Genomic DNA, 21,698 nt, shown 5'->3' with positions numbered 1-21,698 from the left:
ACTTGTGATTTCCTCATCCAAACATTGTGGCGCGAGGGATCCGACCACACTAATCAGGCTTCGAATCAAAACAAGGCACAATCAAACCAGGGAAGGAAGGAAGGAAGGAAGGAAGGAAGGAAGGAAGGAAGGAAGGAAGGAAGGAAGAAAGGAAGAAAGGAAGAAAGAAAGAAAGGAAGGAAGGAAGGAAGGAAGGAAGGAAGGAAGGAAGGAAGGAAGGAAGAAAGAAAGAAAGAAAGAAAGAAAGAAAGAAAGAAAGAAAGAAAGGAAGGAAGGAAGGAAGGAAGGAAGGAAGGAAGGAAGGAAGGAAGGAAGGAAGGAAGGAGAGGGAGGGAGGGAGGAAGGGGAGGGAGGGAGGGAGGGAGGGAAGGAGGAAGGAAGGAAGGAAGGAAGGAAGAAAGAAAGAAAGAAAGAAAGAAAGAAAGAAAGAAAGAAAGAAAGAAAGAAAGAAAGAAAGAAAGAAAGACAACCTAGCCAGAGGGAGAAAGTATTAAATTTTTTCTGCATACAGATGTTCAACAATGATGGAGACCATTCCCCCCATGTTAAAAAAAAATACCCAATTAGCCTAGCTTCAGCAGATGCTAGACTTATTTTCAGCCCAGGACACAATTCTCTACTGAAACGTCAGCAATAAAAAAAAAGGGTGGAGGGAGATCAGCCATCCAGGTCTGCCTCCACTGTATACATGGAGCATGTGGCTCCAACTAGGCCTCTTGCCTGCCAGATGTCCACAGCTGGGTATGTGTCACCCTTGGCTCATTTATACCACCTGGCAAAAGGCAGGCTTTTCCATTCCCAGCGGCAGAGAGGGAAATGCTGGGGTAAACCCCGAGCCACTGACCTCATGCCAAGAAGCACCACCTAGAGCACATGGCAGAGCTCAGGTGACCTTCCTGATGACCTGTCCATGGTGCTGAAAACACACACATAACAGCCCAGGGGAGCCATTATTATCGGAACCAGGAGGAATACCGGCTGAAATCCCACGTGATGCCGGTTTCTCCTCAGTGAATGCCGGGGCAACAATAACAGAGAACAGGGAGATAAATAACGCTTCTCAGTCTCACCCAGTAGAGCAGGGGTGGGGAACCTTTTTTCCGCCAAGGGCCATTTGGACATTTATAACATCATTTGTGGGCCATACAAAATTATCAACTTAAAAATTAGTTTCTTGGGCGGTCCTAGCTGCTTCATAGCTAGCGACTCTTCTGCAAGGGGGGCAAAACAAACTCACATCTGCCTTGAACAGTGGCTATTCCTGTCCGCAGGAGGGGGTGGATCACCAGTCTTAGATCCTTCTGAGCTAGAGATCTGCCAGGACCCACGAAGGGCCAGACCAATTGATTTTGCGGGCCTTAAGCGGCCCCCGGGCCTGACGTTCCCCACCCCTGCAGTAGAGAATCACCTTGGAGCTATGAAACCAGTGGCCCAGACCAGACCAGATATTTGGGGAGGGGGGGAATCCCTAGATTCCCATTTTTTTAATAGTCATCATGTGTAGCATCTGCCCAACCACCTTGCATTCAGGACAGGAAGGATAGAAAGAATCCAGATCTAACTACCTGCCTTCCCTTTTAGCCTGGAGTTATGCTCCCTTACTGACACATCACTCCTTGTATCATATCACCTGTTTCCTTTCCTGTCATTATTCCAGTCCTGGTGAAGAGGGGGAAGGGAAAGAAACAAATTCTGCAAAAAGATTAATGCGTGTGAAAACAAGATCTGACACGCAGCCTCATCCGTGTCTAGAACTCAATCTGAGCTATGGCTCCTTACCAGCCTCGCTGCTGTGAGATTTATTACTATGGGATGGAGAAAGTAGCCCCCATACAACTCACACCTAGGAAAATGGACCCCCAATGGCTGTCCAGACCTATGGTTCAAGCCAGTGTGGTGTAGAAGTTAGAGTGTACATAAGAACATAAGAGAGGCCATGCTGGATCAGACCAAGATCCATCAAGTCCAGCAGTCTGTTCACACAGTGGCCACCAGGTGCCTCTAGGAAGTCCACAAACAAGACGACTGTAGCAGCATTTGCCTGTGTTCCACAGCACCTAATATAATAGGTGTGTTCCTCTGATCCTGGAGAGAATAGGTATGCATCATGACTAGTATCCAGTTTTACTAGTAGCCATGAATAGCCCTCTCCTCCATGAACGTGTCCATTCCCCTCTTAAAATCTTCCAAGAGGGCAGCCATCACTATCTAGTCCTAGTGTAGGACTAGGATCTGGTAAAACCAGGTTCGAATCCCCGCTCTGCCATGGAAGCTTGCTGGGTGGCCTTGGCCCAGTCGCTCTCTCTCAGCCTAACCTACCTCAGAGGGTTGTTGTTGTGAGGATCAAACTTAGAAGAGAAGAATTATGCAAGGCAGCTTGGGTTCCCATTGGGGAGAAAGGCGGGGAATAAATGAACTCCACGTATAAGTAAATAAATATGTAAATGAATGAATTAATGAATGAACAAATGAACGAACGAATAATGAATGAATTAATTAATGAAAGAATGAACGAATGAACAAACGAATAAATGAACAAACAAACTATAGTTCTTCTTTGGTAGCCACTTGTAGACTTTCAGAACACAATGACAGTAACCTGAGAAAATGATGAAGCGGTGGCAGTTTCATGGAAGTCTCCACTACATTAATAACTATAATATATACATGCCTGCACAGATATAGATATATCTATACATAAATAGATGGACAGCCAGCATGCTATAGCGGGCAAGAACAGCAGACTCTAATCTGGAGAACAGGGTTCGATTCCCTGCTCCTCCACATGAAGCCTGCTGGGTGACCTTGGGCCAGTCACAATTCTTTCAGAACTCCGTCAGTCCACGTAGAGGCAGGCATTGGCAAACCCTCTGTGAACATGTCTCTTGTCTTGAAAGCCCTATGGGGTCGTCATAAGTCAGCTGTGACTTGACAGCAGGGGAGGGGCTGTGGCTCAGTGGTAGAGCATCTGCTTTGCATGTAGAAGGTCCCAAGTTCAATCCCCGGCATCTCTAATTAAAGGGACTGGGCAAGTAGGTGATGTGAAAGACCCCTGTCTGAGACCCTGGAGAGCTGCTGCCGGTCTGAGTAGACAATACTGACTCTAATGATGGACCGAGGGTCTGATTCAGTATAAGGCAGCTTCATGTGTTCATGTGACGGCAAAATCACACACACAAGTAGCTATAGATATATCAATGCTGTCAAAGCACATAATGGTTGACAGAGGTCTGAAAACAAAGAAGGGGTAGTAGAGGAAGAAGAGGCAAGTGGTGTAAGGAGCCACAGGCCGAAGAGGCAAGCTGCTTTTCTATTGACATAAAAAAAAATCTGAGACTTGCCTCTTCTGTCATGCTAGCAGCTACAGCAGAAACTTCGAAGAAGCTTCCCCAGCTGCCTGCATGATTCATCCCAGCCATGTGGACATGGAGATGCATTGAATGACAGCCATGGAAGATAAATGCCGCAGCTGGGCTTGAGTTTGGAAGCCACTCAAATGCTCTCCCATGTGGTGGCCAGCAAGTCAGCAGATGTGGTGATAGGCCCAGAACAACGAAAACAGGATAGTGGCCTTCAGTGCAACAATACGCCCCCCATTGTTCTCTTCTTCCTCCCTACTCTCTCTCTCTCTCTCTCTCTCTCTCACACACACACACACACACACACACACACAGAGAGAGAGAGAGAGAGAGAGAGAGAGAGAACAGGTTGGCAGAGAAGGTCCCCCTGAAGCAAACTAGCCAATAGGTTCCTAGATAGCCTTCCTTGCCCTTTCACCAATCAATGATCTCTTTCTGACCCTGCATAGTTAAATTGTGGAACTCCCTGCCCCAGGATGTGATGATGGCTGCCAACTTGGAAGGCTTCGAGAGGACAGTTGACATGTTCATGGAGGAGAGAGGTATTCATGGCTACCAGCAAAAATGGATACTAGTCATGATGCATATCTATTCTCTCAGAGTTCAGCGTAGTGTGACTAGCCCAAGCAGGCTTCATGTGTAGGAGTGGGGAATCGAACCCTGTTCTCCAGATTAGATTCCGCCGCTCTTAACCACTATGCCATGCTGGAGGCATCTGGCATGCAAGGCCAGCACCGGCAATGGTGCACAGCACAGAAAAGTGAGCTGCAGTATGGAACCTGCCATCCTGCCGACCCCAAAACCAGGGAAAGCCGTAGCTGAAAAGGGCCTTTTTGTGAGATCGAGCTGTCCCAGAAGGAGGCCGAAGCACAGAAGGCAAACAGCTGTGCAGATGCTTGGCTCTGAGCTCCTCGCCTCAACCCCTTGTTCTCGAACATGGCTTTGTATACATTGTACCAAAACAAACACACTTAGAGGAGGGGAGGGGACCCAATCACCCAATTCTGCATCGAGGAAATCCCAGATCTGTTGATTTAGAGCAAATTATGCAATTTCCTGTACAGCCTCATTGTCTATAAGCGATGCGCTGGCTGCCGAGTTTCAGTTGTTGTTTTCTTCCAAAGGCTCGTAAAAATGTTGGCAAGGTCTGGGGAAATGTAGGAGGGGACGGTAGGAAGAATGTGGACAGGTGGGCCGAAGGGGCAGAGGGGGCAGGAAAACAGTAGCCATCTGGAAGGAAAGAGGGAACTTTGCGCATTCTCGTGCCTGTTTGCTTTTTGCTGGATGTTGAAGATGGCCCTTTTTTCTTCCCTCGCTCAAAGCGGCGTCAATGTGCAAGCATTTAAGATCTTTCTCTGCAGAATCAAGAAAACACTGGCCTTGGTTACTGCTTCATTGCCAATAGCTGCTTGTAATGCATTTTATTGCATTTGGGGGATGGAGTTTGTTAGCTTTTGAACTCTTAAAAGTTTTCAGACTTTAAAGGATTTCTAGATGGAGGATAATGATGCTATTTTGAAGAAAAGCTCTGTAATGTATTGTGGATTTTACTGGGGGGTGGGTGGGTTATACAGCTTATACTGTTTTGGGGGATCTTGTAATATGGGAAAGCGGGCTGTAAAAAGGTTCTTAATAAATAAAGAAGGGGGTTGGAAGTCCTCTTCCCGGACCTCCAGAAACTGCTTGAGCCTGGCTTCCGATTAGGGTTGCCAGCTCCAGGTTGGTAAATACCTGAAGACTTCGCAGGTGGAGCGTGAGGAGGGCAGGGTTCGGGGAGGGGAGGGACTTCAATGAGCCAGCATGGTGTAGTGGCTAAGAGCAGTGGTTTGGATCAGGTTCTTCAAGGAGCCAGTGTGGTGTGGTGGTTAGGAGCAGTGGACTCTAATCTGGAGAACCGGGTTTGATTCCCTACTTTCCACATGAGCGGCAGACGCTAATCGGGTGAACTGGGTTGGTTTCCCCACTCCTACACATGAAGCCAGCTGGGTGACCTTGGGCTATTCACAGCTCTCTTAGAACTCTCTCAGCCCCACCTACCTCCCAAGGTGTTTGTTGTGGGGAAGGAAAGGTGAACACATGAAGCTGCCTTATACTGAATCATATCCTTGGTCATTGGTCCATCAAAGTCAGCATTATCTACTCAGACTGGCAGCGGCTCTCCAGGGTCTCAGGTAGAGGTCTTTCACATCATGTCCTTTTAACTTGCCTAGTCCCTTTAACTGGAGATGCCGGGGATTGAACCTGGGACTTTCTGCATGTCAAGCAGAAGCTCTATCACTGAGAGCATTGTAAGCCTTGGCTCTCATGCTTTCCCTCCTGTGTACAGCTTCACTTTTATCGGTAGTTATGACTCCTTTCCCTCCCTTCCTTGAGAACCTCTTTCTAGAGATGACTTCACTGTTTAGCCTTTTCTACCTAGTGAGCTATGTAGCTGTAAACTTGCTATCGCTAGCAAACTTGAAATCACTAGCAACTTTTCCTGCATGAAATGCAGTCAGCTTCTGTGAACTGTCTTGTGCTCTAAATAAAGTAGCATTGCTTAGGATGCCTGCCTGAGCGTGTTTGCTTATGGGGATGGACTTCTGAGCCTGACAGCCGGTTTTATTTTTCCTTAAGTGGTGGAGAAAGTCGGCATATGAACACCAACTCTTCTTCTTCTTCTTCAATGGGGTATAATGCCATAGATTCCACCTTCCAAAGCAGCAGTTTCCTCAAGGGGAACTGATCTCTGCTGCCTGGAGATCAGTTGTAACAGCAGGAGATCTCCAGCTGCCACCTGGAGGTTGGTTTTATATGCCAACAGGCACCTTTTGAGGTAGGTGAGGCTAAGAGAGCTCTAAGAGAGCTGAGACTAGCCCAAGGTCACCCAGCTGGCTTCATGTGGAGGAGTGGGATAACCAACCCGGTTCACCAGATTAGCCTCCGCCACTTCATCAATCCCGGTTCTTCAGATTAGAGCCCACCGCTCCAAACCTCTGGCCTTAACCACTACACCACACTGGCTCTCTGTCTTTCTCCCCATTGGGGACCGAAAGCCGCTTACTAGAACTCTTCTCGCCCCCATTTTCACTGTAATTTTCATGACGACCCTGACATGTAGGATCAGCAATTACTCTCCTCCATACTACAGATGGGGGCTAAGGGCAAGAGAGAGCACAGCTTGTCTAAAGACACTTGAGAGCCGGAGTCCAGTAGCGCCTTAAAGACTAATAAAATTTCTGGCAGGGTATGAGCTTTCATGAGTCACAGCTCGCTTCTTCAGATGAAGAGGTGAGCTGTGACTTGTGGAAGCTCATACCCTACCAGAATGTTGTTAGTCTTTAAAGCACTGCTGGACTCTGGCTCTTCTCTACTGCTACAACACTTAAGTGAGTTCACAGCAAAGGCAAAATTTGAAATGGGGACTTTCTAATTATCAGCTCAGGGTTTTTAAAGCCAATTTACTGCAGCTGTTATCACCAGAGTCCTCCCCAGATGTCGCACTGGCTTCCAAAATTTTAAGCAACTACCTATACTTGCTCCAGTATCCCCAAAAGGCCCAAACCTTGCTTTTATTTGTGGTCTCCTGATGCTAAACCCAGCACCAAATTCAGTCTGTACTCACAAGGAGACCTCCAAGTTTCTTATTTCCAGGAGATGCACATACACACAATCCAGTAAATTATTTAAAATATTTATACCTTGCTTTTCTCTCACACTGCAGGACGCAAAGGGCCTAACATAATTGAAAACACTGCGGTTCAAACAACAGATAACAAAAAGCAGCCTGACTGATTACCCGCTAAGCCCTTAGACAAAGACTGCTAAAAGCACCGCTGAACAATTCAGATTTGCAGAGCTTCAGGGACTTTCGAACCCCACAAGTCATTATTTTTTATTTTTCATGTTTTATGTTATTGATAGGCCTGCCTTTCTCATTGAAACTTGAGGCAGGTTACACAGTATAAACCAATGCAATCCATGGAATTGACTGCATCTTATGTCTACTAAGCACTTCACTAAGACTGGGGTTTCAGAAATCTGAAGGATGAAACATGATGTATACACAAGGGGAGGGGCTGTGGCTCAGTGGTAGAGCATCTGCTTGGCATGCAGAAGGTCCCAGGTTCAATCCCCAGCATCTCCAGTTAAAGGGACCAGGCAAGTAGGTGATGGGAAAGACCTCTGCCTGAAACCCTGGAGAGCCGCTGCCGGTCTGAGTAGACAATACTGATTTTGATGGACCAAAGGTCTGATTCAATATACGGCAGCTTCATGGGTTTGACATGTTAAACAAGCAACAGATTGCATGATACAAGTAGAAATACAATGGACTGAAAACAAGCAAGGCACACAGCAACACATAACACATACCATAAACAGTAGTAAATCTGAGATAAAACAGGTCTCTGAAAACACAGGCAAAATGCGGGCAAATGCAGGGGGAGAGTGAGGCGACCTCTGATAGTCAGAAACGGCATGCATAATCCAAACAAAGACCGGAAGTCGCTGGAGAGGTGAAGGTGAGGGAAACAGCCATGCATAAAAGACCGCAGTCAAGATTTGCTGCAATAATGGGGCAAGAACAAATGGAACTGCAACAGATACACACACATCCCAACTATCTAGGTCAGGGGTGTCAAATGTAAGACTCGCAGGACAGATCCGGCCCCTTGAGAGCTCTTATCTGGCCCGCGAGCCAGCCGAGGCACCCGCCCCCTCCCACTCTCGACCTGGGCTGTCAAGGTATGGTATGGCCTGACGACGTGACATTTATGCCAAATCCGGCCCTTGTAACAATTGAGTGTGACACCCCAATCTAAGTTGCTTCCTTGTACATGGGGCCTGAGCATCAACTGCAGTAGTTGTACCTAGGATTTCCAAGTCCCTCCTTGCCACCACTGGGAGGTTTTGGGGGCGGAGCCTGAAGAGGGAGGGGTTTGAAGAGGGGAGGGACTTCAATGCCACAGAGTTCAATGGCCAACGCAGCCATTTTCTCCAGGTGAACTGATCTCTGTCGGCTGGAGATCAGCTGTAATAGCAGGAGATCTCCAGCTGGTACCTGGAGGTTGGCAACCCTAACTGTACCTCCCTCTGCACTTTGACCATGCCCGTAAGTTCCTGTTCCCATTCCTATCCTACCGGTTCATGAGTAGGGTTGCCGGCTCTGGGTTGGGAAATACCTGGAGATTTGGGAGCTGGAGCCAGAAGAGGGCAGGGTTTGAGGAGGGGAGTGACTTCAGTGGGGTGTAATGCCGTAGAGTCCACCTTCCAAAGTAGCCATTTTCTCCAGGGGAACTGATCTCTGTCACCTGGAGATCAGTTGTAATCCCAGGTGATCTCCAGACACCACCTGAGGGTCAGGAACCCTTCACATGAAGACTACTGGCAAACAGAATAGGGCTTTCAAAATATTGTTGAAGGCTTTCACGGTCACAGTTCTTTGGTTCTTGTAGGTTATCCAGGCTGTGTAACCGTGGTCTTGGTATTTTCTTTCCTGACGTTTCGGTTACACAGCCCGGATAACCTACAAGAACCAAAGAATAGGGCTTGTTCTCATTCGCCTTCCCGAAAGTGTGCCATGCGGGAGATTCCCCTAGGGTTGCCAGGTCCCTCTTTGCCACCAGCAGGAGGTTTTGGGGGCAGAGCCTGAGGAGGGTGAGGTTTGGGGAAGGGAGGGACTTCAATGCCATAGAGTCCAATTGCCAAAGCGGCCATTTCCCCCAGGAGAACTGATCTCTATTGGCTGGGGATCAGTGGTAATAGCAGGAGATCTCCAGCTAGTACCTGGAGGTTAAACCCAAATAACAGCAGTATGTGGCTCACCCAAAAAGTGCACTATGTGGCAGCTAAATTCAGTTATATTTTCCACAAAAAGTATATAAACGCCAGTGCAGAAATAACACCCAGATACTTATTACAAATAACAATACACGTTACAACATCAAATCCTTATGCAAAGTCCATACAGTTCATTTCAGTACATTCTTCTGACGGTGATACGTTGTCTTGAACCCATCAATATGGCTCCTAAGACCCACATGAGTGCCTCCTGTGGTTCAATGCCATAGAGTCCAATTGCCAAAGCGGCCGTTTTCTCCAGGGCAACTGATCTCTATCGGCCTGAGATCAGTTGTAATAGCAGGAGATCTCCAGCTAGCGCCTGGGGGTTGGCAACCCTACATTCCCCCCTCCTGAGACGTTCAGGCAGCTCTCTTAGGAATCGGTGAAACTATTTCCCTTCCGGCAACAGTGGGGAGGCAGGTGAAAGGCACTTTGGCAGACCCCCAAATCAAACAGAGATTAACGGGGACAAAAAGACAGAGAAAGGGTGCGTGCTCAGAAGCGTGGCGGCACATGACAGCTCTCGGCTCGTGACCATGACTTGATACCCGTTAGCGTGTCAGCACAGGCATGCGTGCACAAAGAACATCCCCCCCCCAACTCCCTTCCGACAGAGACGTCCCTGTGGCGTTTCAGCTGCAGATGCTGAGTTCACCTGCCCATAAGGCCCCTCATTCCCGTCTCTCCCCTCACCCCCATCGTGTCGCGACAAGTCTTGGAATGAGATGGAAGGTATCTCTCAAGCTCAGAGTCTGGGGCCTCTCAGGGGTCTGGATGCCCTCCGCGCGGGAATGCGACATCGAGCAGGCTGCTACAAAAAGACCAGGGTATTAATCCTAGGGTTGTCGACCTCCAGGTGGGACCTGGAGATCTCCCGGAATTTTAACTGATCTCCAGTCGATAGAGATCATTTCCTGTGGGGAACCCACACCTCCACATGAAGCCTGATGGGTGACCCTGGGCTAGTCACCGTTCTCTCCGAACCCTATCAACCCCACCTACCCCACAAGGTGCCTGTTGTGTTGTGCGGAGAGGAAGGGAAGGTGATTGTAAGCCGCTTTGAGACTCCTTAAAGGTAGAGAGAAGTGGGGTATAAAAACCAACTCTCCTTCTTCTTCTCTCCCGTCACCATACTCTGCCCTTGCCAAACTTCACCCCCACATCTCCAGGAATATCCCAACCTGGATCTGGCAACCCCAGAGATTCCAAAATTTGAGACACAGAAGGGATTGGGAATGAGTGTAATATGCTGTCAAGTCATGGCTGACCAGTGTAGTGTAGTGGTTAAGAGTGGTGGTTTGGAGCAGTGGACTCTGATCTAGAGAACCAGGCTTGATTCCCCACTCCTCCACATGAGTGGTGGAGGCTAATCTGGTGAACTGGATTTGTTTCCCCACTCCTACACATGAAGCCAGCTGGGTGACCTTGGGCTAGTCACACTCTCTCAGCCTCACCTACCTCACAGGGTGTCTGTTGTGGGGAAGGGAAGGCGATTGTAAGGCGCTCTGATTCTTCCTTAAGCGGTAGAGAAAGCCGGCATGTAAAAACCAACTCTTCCTCTTCTTCTGGTGACCTCCATAGGGTTTTCAAGGCAAGAGACATTCAGAGGTGGTTTGCCGTTGCCTGCCACTGCATAGAGGCCCTGGAATTCCTTGGCGGTTGCCCATCCAAATACTTACCAAGGCCGACCCTGCTTAGCTTCCGAGATCTGACGAGATCGGGTTAGCCTGGACCATTGAGTGGATTAAGCAATACTCTTGGGTTCAGTGCAGGAGGGAACGGAAGCCATACATTATGATAACCATCTTCAAGTACTGTAAGGGCTGTCATATAGAGGAGGGTGCCGAATTGTTGAAATTAAATCAAAAGAGTTTCCGTCTAGACATTAGGAAGAATTTTTTAACAGTTAGAGCGGTTCCTCAGTGGAACAGGCTTCCTCGGGAGGTGGTGAGCGCTCCTCCCTGGAGGTTTTTAAGCAGAGGCTAGATGGCCATCTGTCAGCAATGCTGATTCTGTGACCTTAGATAGATCATGAGAGTGAGGAGGGCATCTTGGCCATCTTCTGGGCATAGAGTAGGGGGTCACTGGGGGTGTTGGGGATAGTTGTGAATTTCCTGCATTGTGCAGGGGGTTGGACTAGATGACCCTGGTGATCCCTTCCAACTCTATGATTCTATGATTAGAGAAGCGGGATAACCTGGATTGTGGCTGCCCTCCAGAACGGACATTTTGAAGGCCCACCTCTCTGCGATACATTCACTGGAAAAGCAAAGGAAGGTGGAGCAGGGGCTTCAAAGGGGTCGGCTACAGGAGAACTGTGTACAGGCTGCTCCTTCCAGTTGTTTTTAATCAAGCACATTTTTTGCCGGTTTCCCCTGGCAAAGAGCTTTGGCCCGGAGGATCCCATAGTGGCTGGGTGTGTGTGCAGAAGGGGCGGGGAGGGGGAAAGGGAGGCTGGAGCTTTCTAAGGGCCACGGGGGAGGGAAGTGTGCGGATGTGCATGGAAGTCAGAGAGCCAAAAATCCCCCCCCCCAAAAAAAAAACAACCACTGGATTCTGCACTTAGGATTCTGGATCGGAAAAGTGCAAGTGTCTGAAAAATGGAGCCTGCTGTCGGTCCGAATTGATTTTCCACCACCTTGCACAATGCTGGAGTAGGGTTGCCAGGTCCTTCTTCTCCACCAGCAGGAGGTTTTGGGGGCAGAGCCTGAGGAGGGCGGGGTTTGGGGAGGGGGGGACTTCAGTGCCATAGAGTCCAATGGCCAGAGGGGCCATTCTCTCCAGGTGAACAGATCTGTATCGGCTGGAGATCAGTTGTAATAGTGGGAGATTTCCAGCTGGTACCTGGAGGTTGGCAACCCTACTCTGGAGAATAATCTGACATGATAACTGTGTGCAGTTCTGGTCACCACACCTCAAAAAGGGTATTGCAGAGCTTGAGAAGGTGCTGAAAAGAGCAACCAAAACGATCAGGGGGCTAGAGCAACTGCCCTTTGAGGAGCGGTTAAAATGCTTAGGGCTGTTTAGCTTAAAAAGAAGGCGGTTAAGGGGAGGCATGATAGAGGTCTATACAATTATGCATGGTATGGAGAGAGTGGACAGGGAGAAGCTTTCCCCCTCTCTCATAATACTAGGACATTGGGTCATCTGCTGAACCAGAAGGGTGAGAGATTCAAAACAGATAAAAAGAAGAATTTCTTCACACAGCGAATAGTTAAATTGTGGGACTCCCTGCCCCAGGATGTGGTGATGGCTGCCAACTTGGAAGGCTTTAAGAAGAAAGTGGAAATGCTCATGGAGGATAGGACTATCCATGGCTTTGTCAAAATACATACGTATTCTCTCATAAGAACATCCTGCTGGATCAGACCAAGGCCCATCAAGTCCAGCAGTCTGCTCACCCAGTGGCCAACCAGGTGCCTCCAGGAAGCCACAAACAAGACGACTGCAGCAGCACCATCCTGCCCATGTTCCACCACACCCAAAATAATAGGCATGCTCGCTTTTGAAATATCCTCAAAATCATTCAGGAACTAGGAAATGTGAATAAGGAACTGAGAATAGGGAACGAACTGGGAATAAGGAACCAACTTCAGCCTCCTAGATGTGCTTCTCTTCTCAGAAGTCTATGCAAAAAAAACCTCAACGTGATCCTCATATCACATTCTGCTTGGCCAATTTTCTAAGCCAGCGTGGTGTAGTGGTTAAGAGTGGTGGTTTGGAGCGGTGGACTCTGATCTGGAGAACTGGGTTTGATTCCTCACTCCTCCACATGAGCGGTGGAGGCTAATCTGGTGAACTGGATTTGTTTCTCCACTCCTATGCACAAAGCCAGCTGGGTGACCTTGGGCTAGTCACAGCTCTCTCATCCCCACCTACCTCACAGGGGGTCTGTTGTGGGGAGGGGAAGGGAAGATGATTGCAAGCCAGTTTGAGTCTCCCTTAAGTGGTTGAGAAAGTTGGCATATAAAAACTAACTCTTCCTCATCTTCTTCTAAGTGGAAAAATATTCAAAAATAGGGTTGCCAGCCTCCAGGTGGTGGCTGGAGATCTCCCACTATTACAACGGATCTCCAGGTGAAAGAGATCAGTTCACCTGAAGAAAATGGCTGCTTTGGAAGGTGGACTCTATGGCATTATACTCTGTTGAAGTCCCTCCCCTCCACAAACCCCGCCCTCCTCAGGCTCCACCTCCTAAAATCTCCAGGTATTTCCCAACCCGGAGCTGGCAACCGTACCAATAAATGCTGTAATAGAAGTAAATCAAAAAGTCTATATTGCGGTTTAAGAGAATATTAGTAATCACATATTTGAATGACTGCCTGTGTTTTCTCTGATGTGGGGCTACTTCTACATACGGAAGCTCTCTGAGCATCTGTTCTTTGCTGCATGTTCACCTAATTTAATCTCTGTGCTGATCTCTGTTATTCAGCACAACCCTCATGTGCGGCTGTGAGAAAGGCAAACTGTTCTCGCGTCACACACAAACACACTTCTTTGCCAGGTCTCTCGTCAGACCATCTGTGAGCAAGGAAGACTTAGTCTAGCTATGCCCATTATATTTATTTTTGTACTATAGTTAAGACGTGGATGCTAACTTCAAGACCACTAGCCTAAGAATATAAAAATACTGCTGAAATTAAAAGCAAATGGATGCAGAAGCAAATGAGCAGATGATACGGCAGTAGAACTGCTGCTGCTGATGATGATGATGAAGAAGAAGAGTTGGTTTTTATATGCTGATTTTTCTCTACCACTTAAGGAAGAATCAAACCGGGTTACAATCACCTTCCCTTCCTCTCCCCAAAAGAGACACCCTGTGAGGTAGGCTGAGAGAGCTGCGACTAGCCCAAGGTCACCCAGACTAGCCCCTGACCTGGATGGCCCAGACTAGCCTGGTCTCAGAAGCTAAGTAGGATTGAGCCTGGCAAGTATTTGGATGGGAGACCACCAAGGAATACCAGGGTCGCTATGCAGAGGAAGGCAATGGCGAACACCTCTGTTAGTCTCTTCCCTTGAAAACCCCACTGGGTTGCCATAAGTTGGCTACTACTTGACGGCACTTTACACACATACACAAGTCATTTTAGGGCTTAGAAGGATCAATTTTGGGTTGGGCCTGCACGTATGCTGGAAATCAGCTCAGATCTTTATGCCCCAAAAGGATACATTCAGTATGGCAAACCCCAGTTAACAATTTGGCCCTGGGCACCTCATTCTGAATCCCATGGGTGCCAGTAATGCCTACATGAAATCTCTGTGGCTTGTACTAACTCTGTATTACAAAATTCACATGGTAAACATTGCAAATTACATTTTAAAGCATGAACAGCACAATGCAAACCAGTACAAGAAGCATCTCTCTCTCTCTCTCAAATTAATAGTACCATGTATTGTATGAAGTTCCTTTGAAATGTGGTGTTGGGAGAGAGTGTTACGGATACCATGGACTGCCAAAAAAACAGATCAGTGGGTTCTAGATCAGATCAAGCCTGAACTGACTCTAGAAGCTAAAATGACTAAACTGAGGCTATCGTATTTTGGTCACATTACGAGAAGACAAGAATCACTGGAAAAGACAGTCATGCTAGGAAAAGCTGAGGGCAGCAGGAAAAGAGGAAAACCCAACAAGAGATGGATTGACTCAATAAAGGAAGCCACAGCCCTCAATTTACAAGACCAGAGCAAGGCTGTTAAAGATTGGACATTTTGGAGGACTTTGATTCGTAGGATCGCCATGAGTTGGAAACGATTTGATGGCACTTAACACATTGTATGAAGAAGCCCTCTGGCCCTTAACTTAAGGGAAAGTAACAGATGGGCCATGTGACTTTAATATCCCATCCATAAAACATAAATTATGCCCCCCCCCCATGAAAACATGATCCACCCTCTACAATCTCCAAACTCATCCTGAATTGGGGGTCTCTAAGGCAGGGGGATATTGCTCTGTCCTGAATCCACCTCTTTTGCGAAAGAGTTCAGATTCAAAATGGCACTGCCTCTTTTTCTTGCGTAAACGAAACCAAGGTTTTTTTTGTTTGTTCGTTCGTTTTTGCAAAGGGTTGGGGCAAAGGCTGCTTTAAAAAGACCAGTGCATCCATGTCTGCCAGCAAGCGGTCTTTGTCTCTGTCCTTTGTGTGCACAGGAACGCACGCACGGACTGCATCGCATCCTTGGGATTCACCCAGATTGCCACCATTGCTGGAGACTGGAAGGTCAGAGAAGAGACATATTTAGGGGCCATTCAGAGATTATAGCCCTGGCCTGAATAGCCCAGGCTGGCCTGATTTCATCAGATCTCAGAAGCTAAGCAGGGTCAGCTCTGGCAAGTATTTCGATGGGAAACTGCGAAGGAATACCAGGGGCATGACGCAGAGGCAGGCAATGGTGAGCCTCCAAATTTCTCTTGCCTTGAAACCCTACAATCGCCTTCCCTTCCTCTCCCCTCAACAGACTCCTTGTGAGGTAGGTGGGGCTGAAAGAGTTCGGAGAGAACTGTGACTGGCCCAAGGCCCCCTGGCTGGCTTCCTGTGGAGAAGGGGGGAATCGGACCCGGTGCTCCAGATTAGAGTCCGCTGCTCATGCGGAGGAGTGGGAAATCGGACCCGGTTCTCTAGATTAGAGTCCACCGCTCTTAACCCCTACACAATGCTGGCTCTCAGGAGGTGACAGTCCACAGTGATAATGCATGTGAAACATTCAGAGATTAGCAGGTTCTGTAGAAATGCTCATTCTTTGGTTATTTATTGCAGTGGTTCCCCAAGTGTGCCGTAGGTCTCCTTGGGAAGGGTGGAGAACCCTTAAGAGGGGTTGAATCCGGGGGCAGGTGGAAGCCTCCTGCTTAAACCAAAATAGAATGGGTCTCAGGTCCTCTGAAAGCCAAGCCTACCTAAACGATATTGGACGGAGGGAATCAACGTTCCTCCTCCGCACCATCGTTTCTGCCCTATTTGACTCGTGCGCTTCCTTGTAATGATCTGTCCCCCCCTGAAACCTTTTAGAAGGTGGTCAGGGATGCTCTCTTCTGGGCAAACGTCGGTTGGGATTCATGCCCCCTTCCCCAGATTCTCTGTGGTGGGTCATGGGAACCCAAATGCTTGGCAGGATCTTTCCGTATGCTCATCTGCAGAAAACTTGGCTAGACGCATGAAGTCGCCTTAGGTCTTTTATACATGTCTGTTTCCCTCGCCATCACCCCTCCGACAACCTTGGGTCTTTTTTGTTGGTTATGCATGCCGTTTCTGACCATCAGAGGTCGCCTCACTCTCCCCCTGCGTTTCCCCTCGTTTTCAAATTCAAGATAAAACAGGTCTCTGAAAACATGGGGAAATGCAGGGGGAGAGTGAGGCGACCTCTGACGGTCGGAAACGGCATGCATAACCAACACAAAGACCCAAAGTCATCAGAGGGGTGACAGCGAGGGAAACGGCCCGTACATGAAAGACGTTAGACTGAATCATACCCTGTGTCCATCAGAGTCAGTACTGTCAATTCAGACCAGCAGCAGCTTTCCCGGGTCTCAGGCAGGGGTCTTTCAAATCACCTACTTGCCTAGTCCCTTTAACTGGAGATGCTGGGGATTGAATTTGGGACCTTCTGCATGCCAAGCAGAGGCTCTACCACTGAGCCACAGCCCCTCCCCAAAGGAAACACATGAACATATGAAGCTGCCTTCTACTGAATCAGACCCTACTCAGACTGGCAGCGGCTCTCCAGGGTCCCAGGCTGAGGTCTTTCACATCACTTCCTTGCCTAGTCCCTTTAACTGGTGATGCTGGGGATTGAACCTGGGACCTTCTGCATGCCAAGCAGAGGCTCTGCCACTGAGCCACAGCCCGTCCCCCAAAAAGAAGCTGCCTTATACTGAACTAGACCCTCGGTCCATCCTCTCCAGGCTCTCAGGAAAAGGTCTTTCACATTCCCTACATGCCTAGTCCCTTTAACTGGCGATGCTGGGGGTCGAACCTGGGACCTTCGGCATGCCAAGCAGATGCTCTACCGCTGAGCCCCAGGCCCTTCCCAGTTGATCTACACCTAGGGTACGGACTGGTCTCCAGGGACTCAGGCAGAGGTCTTTCATGTCACCTCCTTGCCTAGTCCCTTTAACTGGAGACGCCGGGATTCGAACCTGGGACCTTTCGCATGCCAAGCCGATGCTCTGCCTCTGAAATTGAGGGTGGGGTGGGGAGAGGGGGGAGGCGAAGGAAGTCGCTTCCCAAGGTTTGAGGGGTTACTGCACTTTGTATTCCCAGCGATGTATTAAGAGTTTGAAAATGTTGTAAAAAACATCGCTTTAAAAGGGTTTTTGGATACCACGGCTTATAAATGGTTGGAAGACGTCTTCACAGTTAAAGGGGTCAAAGAAAGTGCGAACAGTATTTTTTTTTAACATTTTCAAACTCTTTTTTAAAAAAAAATTTTTTAAACTAGTTCACATTCTATTTGTACCTTCCATTCATATAGTATATACTATAAACAATTTCTATCTTATCTTTAAACAAATATATATAGTTGACTTCCCCTCTCCCCCCTCTGTCCATTTGATATTCTTGTTTCTCTCTTTGTATTTAGTATCTAATTCATTATAATAAACCACCTTTATCGTTATCTTAAACTCTGCTTTTTAACGTTAGTATCTTAATTACTTCAAAAAATTTGAATTAGTTCAAAACATATCCCTTAATGTTTCTCAAATTAAGTTCATTTACACAGTATGTTGTCCATGCCTCCCATTCTTCCGCAAATTCAGCATTTTCTTTTTGATTTATTAATGCGGTAAGTTTTGTAGTCATTGTGTAATGACTACAGGAGAATTACACAACTTTAAGGTTGACAATGAGGAAATTGAAATTGTTCAAGACTTTCTATTCCTTGGCTCCACCATCAATCAAAAGGGAGACTGTAGCCAAGAAACCAGAAGGAGATTGAGACTGGGAAGGGCAGCCATGAAGGAGCTAGAAAAGATTTTGAAGTGTAAGGATGTGTCACTGGCCACCAAGACTAGATTAATTCATGCCATCGTATTCCCTATTACTATGTATGGGTGTGAAAGCTGGACAGTGAAGAAAGCTGATAGGAAGAAAATTGATTCCTTTGAAATGGGTTGTTGGAGGAGAGTGTTACGGATTCCGTGGACTGCCAAAAAACCAAATCAGTGGGTTATAGATCAAATCAAGCCTGAACTGACCCTGGAAGCTAAAATGACTAAAGTGAGGCTATCGTATTTTGGTCACCACATGGGACGACAAAAGTCACTGGAAAAGACAATCATGCTAGGAAAAGTTGAGGGCAGCAGGAAAAGAGGAAGACCCAACAAGAGATGGGTTGACTCAATAAAGGAAGCCACAGCCTTCAGTTTGCAAGATTTGAGCAAGGCTGTCAAAGATAGGACATTTTGGAGGACTTTCATCCATAGGGTCGCCATGAGTCGGAAGCGACTTGACGGCACTTAACACACACACACACACACACACAAGTTTTGCCATTTCAGCAAGTTTTCAAACTGTTAATCCATCGGTGGGAATACAAAGGGCCAACAGTATTTTTTTTATAACATTTTTGTCTCCGGACTGAAAGCTGCAGCGGGCCAAACGCGAGCTGCCAAAACCAATATATTGCTAAGACGACTGAAAAGGGGGTGCAACTGTACCAAGCGTCCAGTGAAACCGTGCCAAGCGACCCCTCCCCTCCCTCCCCGCGCCCCCCGGGATGGGCGCTCCTCCGCCCGGCCGGCCGGCCTTACCTGCCCTCGCCCGGGGAAGCCCGCCCAGCAGGAGGGCCAGGAAGCCCAGCAGGTGGCCGCGGAGTCCCCGGGGCTTGGCCATCCTCGGCGCCGGGCTCCGCGCCGCGCACTGGGAGGGGGAACCTCCGGCCGCCGCTCGCTCGCAGACTCCTCGGGGCGGCCGCCTGCCAAGCGCCCGGCCCAGAGAGCCGCCCCGCCCCGCTCCCTCCCCCCGCCCCAGAGCAGGGGGTCCGGGGGGTGGTGGAGAGAAGGACGCCGGAGGGGGCTTCCCTCGCTCCGGACGGCCCCCTTCGAGGATCGGGGCCGGGCCTTTCCCACCACGCCCCCCCCCGGCATGCAAGCGCGCCCCCGCGCCGGTTCGGACGACACACACACACACACACCCGAGTTGACGCGCGGATCGACCTCTGCAAACGCGCGTGGGCTCGTCGCCCTGCTGCGGCCCGATCCTCGGCCCGCTTCCTCGGAAGTCAGCGGGGATGGCTCCCAAGGGAGAGCGCAACGACGCGCCACGGAGCTGTATTGCATGGGCTTTGGAAATTGACACGAAGCTTCTTCGTGTCTTTTGAAACTGACACGGAGCTCTCTTTTCGTGTCTGGCTTGGGCAGATTGTCAGATTGACAGGGGTGTGTGTGTGTGTGTGTGTGTGTGTGTGTGTGTGTGTGTGTGTGTGTGTGTGTGTGTGTGTGTGTGTGTGTGTGTGTGTGTGTGAAGTGTCCTCAAGTCACAGCTGACGTATTGTCAGATTGACAGGTGTGTGTGTGTGTGTGTGTGAAGTGTTCTCAAGTCACAGCTGACTTATTGTCAGATTGACAGGTGTGTGTGTGTGTGCGTGTGTGTGTGTGAAGTGTTCTCAAGTCACAGCTGACTTATTGTCAGATTGACAGGTGTGTGTGTGTGTGTGTGTGTGAAGTGTCCTCAAGTCACAGCTGATTTATTGTCAGATTGACAGGTGTGTGTGTGTGTGTGTGTGTGTGTGAAGTGTCCTCAAGTCACAGCTGACTTATGGCGACCCCAGCAAGGGGTATTCTAGGCAAGAGATGTTCAGAGGTGGTTTGCCATTGCCTGCCTGGGCTTCAGGCCCCTGGCATTCCCATGAACACACTACACACATGAAGCTGCCTTCTACTGAATCAGACCCTTGGTCCATCAAAGTCAGTCTTGTCTACTCAGACCCGCTGTGGCTCTCCAGGGTCTCAGGCAGAGGTCTTTCCCATCACCTACTTGCCTGGTCCCTTTAACAGGAGATGCCGGGGATTGAACCTGAGACCATCTGAGATGCTCTACCACTGAGCCACGGCCCCTCCCCTTCCTTGGAAGTCTCCCTTCCAAATACTTACCAGGGTCGACCCTGCTTAGCTTTTGGGATCTGATGAGATCAGGCTAGCCTGGGCCATCCAGGTCAGCTATCCCTTTGGGACGGGTTCCTAGCGAGGAGACCCTATTGATCTGGGTGGGAATTGCTTTCAAAGGAATGGGCATGGTCTGGAGACCAGGTGCTCAGCACATTCTCGGTACCTAAATATAATCTCCTGTTACCCCAGCCTCTCCCCTCATTCATATATACAAAGTGACTCCATCCAACACGCACACAGATAGAGCTGCTGCACACTTCCCTGGATTTTCTCTCCAGATGTGCACACCCTGAACTTAATTTCTGAACTAACCAGCGCCAGGACTCAAGAATGTCTGGAAGCCGCAACCCTAGAAGCCCCTAGCCAAGGTTTCCTTGGAAGGCAGCCCACCTGTCAAAGCTAAGCAGGTCTTGGTCTGGACTATGAGAACATAAGAACATAAGAAAAGCCCTGCTGGATCAGACCAAGGTCCATCCAGTCCAGCAGTCTGTTCACACAGTGGCCAACCTGGTGCCTCTGGGAAGCCCACAAACAAGACTGCAGCAGCATTGTCCTGCCTGTGTTCTACAGCACCCAAGATAATAGGCATGCTCCTCTGATCCTGGAAAGAATAGGTATGCATCATTTTGACTAGTATCCATGGATATCATAAGAACCTAAGAAAAGCCCTGCTGAATCAGACCAAGGCCCATCTAGTTTAGCAGTCTCTTCACACAATGGCCAACCAGGTGCCTCTCTAGAATCATAGAGTTGGAAGGAACCACCAGGGCCATCCAGTCCAACCCCCTGAACAATGCAGGAAATTCAAAACTACCTCCCCACCCCCGCAGTCACCCCTACTCCATGCCCAGAAGATGGCCAAGATGCCCTCCCCCTCATGATCTGCCTAAGGATATAGAATAAGCAGTGCTGACAGATGGCCATCTAGCCTCTGCTTAAAAACCTCCAGGGAAAGAGAGCTCACCACCTCTCGAGGACGCCTGTTCCACTGAGGAACCGCTCTAACTGTAAGAAAGTTCTTCTTAATGTCTCTAGACGGAAACTCTTTTGGTTTAATTTCAACCCATTGGTTCTGGTCCAACCTTCTGAGGTGACAGAAAACAACTCGACACCATCCTCTATATGACAGCCCTTCAAGTACTTGACAATGGTTATCATATCGCCTCTCAGTCTTCTCCTCTAGGAAGCCCACAAACAAGACAACTGCAGCAACATTATCCTGCCTGTGTTCCACAGCACCTAATAGAACAGTTATGCTCCTCTGATCCTGGAGATAATAAGTATGCATCATGACTAGTATTCATTTTGACTAGTAACCATGGATAACCCTGTCCTTCATGAATATGTCTACTCCCCTCTTAAAGTCTTCCAAGCTGACAGCCATCACCACATCCTGGGGCAGGGAGTTTCACAAT

General features: G+C 48.6%; 1 protein-coding gene across 1 annotated transcript in view; it reads right to left on the bottom strand.

Annotated features, from left to right (window-relative positions):
- The window catches only part of COL5A3 (collagen type V alpha 3 chain), a 158,497-nt gene extending 139,488 nt beyond the window's left edge, over positions 1-19,009 (bottom strand). Inside the window, exon 1 of the mRNA XM_056867384.1 lies at positions 18,928-19,009. Within this exon, the coding sequence (XP_056723362.1) occupies positions 18,928-19,009 (82 nt within the window). The remainder of the gene's footprint in view (positions 1-18,927) is intronic.
- Positions 19,010-21,698: the final 2,689 nt, after the last annotated feature.

Source organism: Euleptes europaea, chromosome 1 (assembly GCF_029931775.1).
Source record: "Euleptes europaea isolate rEulEur1 chromosome 1, rEulEur1.hap1, whole genome shotgun sequence".
NCBI classification, from domain to species: Eukaryota; Metazoa; Chordata; class Lepidosauria; order Squamata; family Sphaerodactylidae; genus Euleptes; species Euleptes europaea.
The sequence above is the reverse complement of the archived record's forward strand: the minus strand, read 5'-3'. Positions and strand labels throughout refer to the sequence as shown.